Source organism: Limulus polyphemus, unplaced genomic scaffold (assembly GCF_000517525.1).
Source record: "Limulus polyphemus unplaced genomic scaffold, Limulus_polyphemus-2.1.2 Scaffold78363, whole genome shotgun sequence".
Lineage (NCBI taxonomy): Eukaryota > Metazoa > Arthropoda > Merostomata > Xiphosura > Limulidae > Limulus > Limulus polyphemus.
The window spans coordinates 1-1,992 of record NW_013743959.1 but is presented as its reverse complement, the minus strand read 5'-3'; the positions used below and the strand labels follow the sequence as shown (position 1 = coordinate 1,992).

At 43.0% G+C, this 1,992-nt stretch overlaps 1 protein-coding gene across 1 annotated transcript; it reads right to left on the bottom strand.

The window, feature by feature from the left end:
• Positions 1-256: 256 nt before the first annotated feature.
• On the bottom strand, positions 257-1,358 carry LOC111084535 (the record flags this gene model as incomplete). The annotated part of the gene is made up of 1 exon (XM_022381223.1): positions 257-1,358. A coding segment is annotated over one exon (1,102 nt), but the record flags the coding sequence as incomplete, so codon positions are not given.
• Positions 1,359-1,992: the final 634 nt, after the last annotated feature.

Below are 1,992 nucleotides of genomic sequence, written 5' to 3'. Positions count from 1 at the left end.
AACTGAGTTAGTCGTTAACGTCTAGAGGCTAGGTATTAGTGTTTAGAAAGGACACTGAATTAGTCGTTATCCTCTAGAGGCTAGGTATCAGTGTTTAGAAAGGACACACAGTTTTTAATAAAGTTCATAGAAAGATATAAATATATTTATACTTGTAAACAAATCACATTCCAATGGTTGTTGTCATGGGCAGAGGTTTTTTTTTTTAACATCACAAGTACACGACACATACGTGCAATGTGATTAACGTACGCACCGTGTTTGTGTTTCTTCGTCTGGGGATGTACTGAAATCTGGATGACGGTCTTCTGTGCTGTCTGCGCATAAAAACTGTGTTTTCCTCTTCGGACGAACTAGATTGTCGTGGACGGATGGCTAAGGTCACCATAGTGCTGGAATGAACAGTGTCTAGAGATTCTGTTGGTCGGTCCAGTCGATGTGGAAATAGTTCAGGGGGTTTAAAGGATGACTGGAGAACCGTGTTACTGGAAATGCTATCATCAGTCTTAGGTTCCAACCCCTCGAGCTCTTCATCTGACGCAACTGAAGCTCTGTCCGGATGAACAATTTGTTTCAATGTTTTATGATCCCGTGAGGAAGGGTGAAACGTATCATCACGACTACTTGTGGTAGTTTCAGGAGGAGCGGCAGGAGTTGGAGAAGGTCGGAATTGTTCTTGCGAAGATGTACTTGAAGCAGCAAAGGTGATTCTTGAAGAGCTCTGTAGGATCCTTGAAGTGCTCTGTAGGATCTGGGCATACTTTCCGTCTATGTAAGTTCCAATAACACTGGTTTCATGGACGGTGGTTATTCCGTCTTCGACCAGGGTCCCTCCCAAAACAGTCACTAAACCTGTCGGATACAGGGGCTGAACAGGTGGTGCTCTTGTAGGAGCAGTCGGGGGTTTGGAGGATGAACGGGACAGCGGAGAGTGTGTTCTTGCTGGATACAAGTTACGTGAAGTTGGGATGACATTGTTGAGAACCTCTTGACGATAAGGTTCCTTCGTTGACCGATGAGGCTTCAGTAAACCTGGACTCTGCGTAAAGGCTACGTTTTGAACCTTCGTGTTATCAACAATAGGGACCTGCGTTTTTTCAGGTGAGGGTTTCGGACTTTCAGTCTTTCCACCATTTGCTGGTGTAAAAACAATCACTGTATTATCTATAGTTGTTCGGAAGTTAAGGAAACCACGGACTGTCACTGTTGGTAAGGCTTCCTTCACCTCAACGATCTCGGCGGCTGCAACTGACAACTCATCCTCCGCCCCTCTGTACACAGGGGCGGCTGCATCTTCGCTCCAAACAGGCAGACCTATAGAGAAGGAAATATCACTTAAGACTGCTTTATAAGAAAACCTGTACAGACTAGATTAAATATCGTAAAGATGGTTTTCCCTAGAGGACAGTTTGTGTGTTATTAATAGTACTTCTCGTGATAATTAGTATATCTGAAAAAAGAACTAGATTGATAACTAAGTAAAGGTTTTTAGAGGCTAGGTATCAGTGTTTAGAAAGGACACTACACTGAGTTAGTCGTTAATCGTCTAGCAGTGTTTAGAAAGGCTAGGTACCAGTGTTTAGAAAGGAAACTGAGTTAGTCGTTAACGTCTAGAGTCTAGGTAGTCTAGAGGTAGACTCTAGACGATAACGACTAACTCAGTGTCCTTTCTAAACACTGATATCTAGACTCTAGACGATAACGACTAACTCAGTGTCCTTTCTAAACTAGGTATCAGTGAGGACACTGAGTTAGTCGTTAATCGTCTAGCTTTCTAAACACTGGTACCTAGCCTCTAGACGTTAACGACTAACTCAGTGTCCTTTCTAAACACTGATACCTAGACTCTCGACGATAACGACTAACTCAGTGTCCTTTCTAAACACTGATACCTAGACTCTAGACGTTAACGACTAACTCAGTGTCCTTTCTAAACACTGATACCTAGCCTCTAGACGATAAAGACTAACTCAGTGTCCTTTCTAAACACTG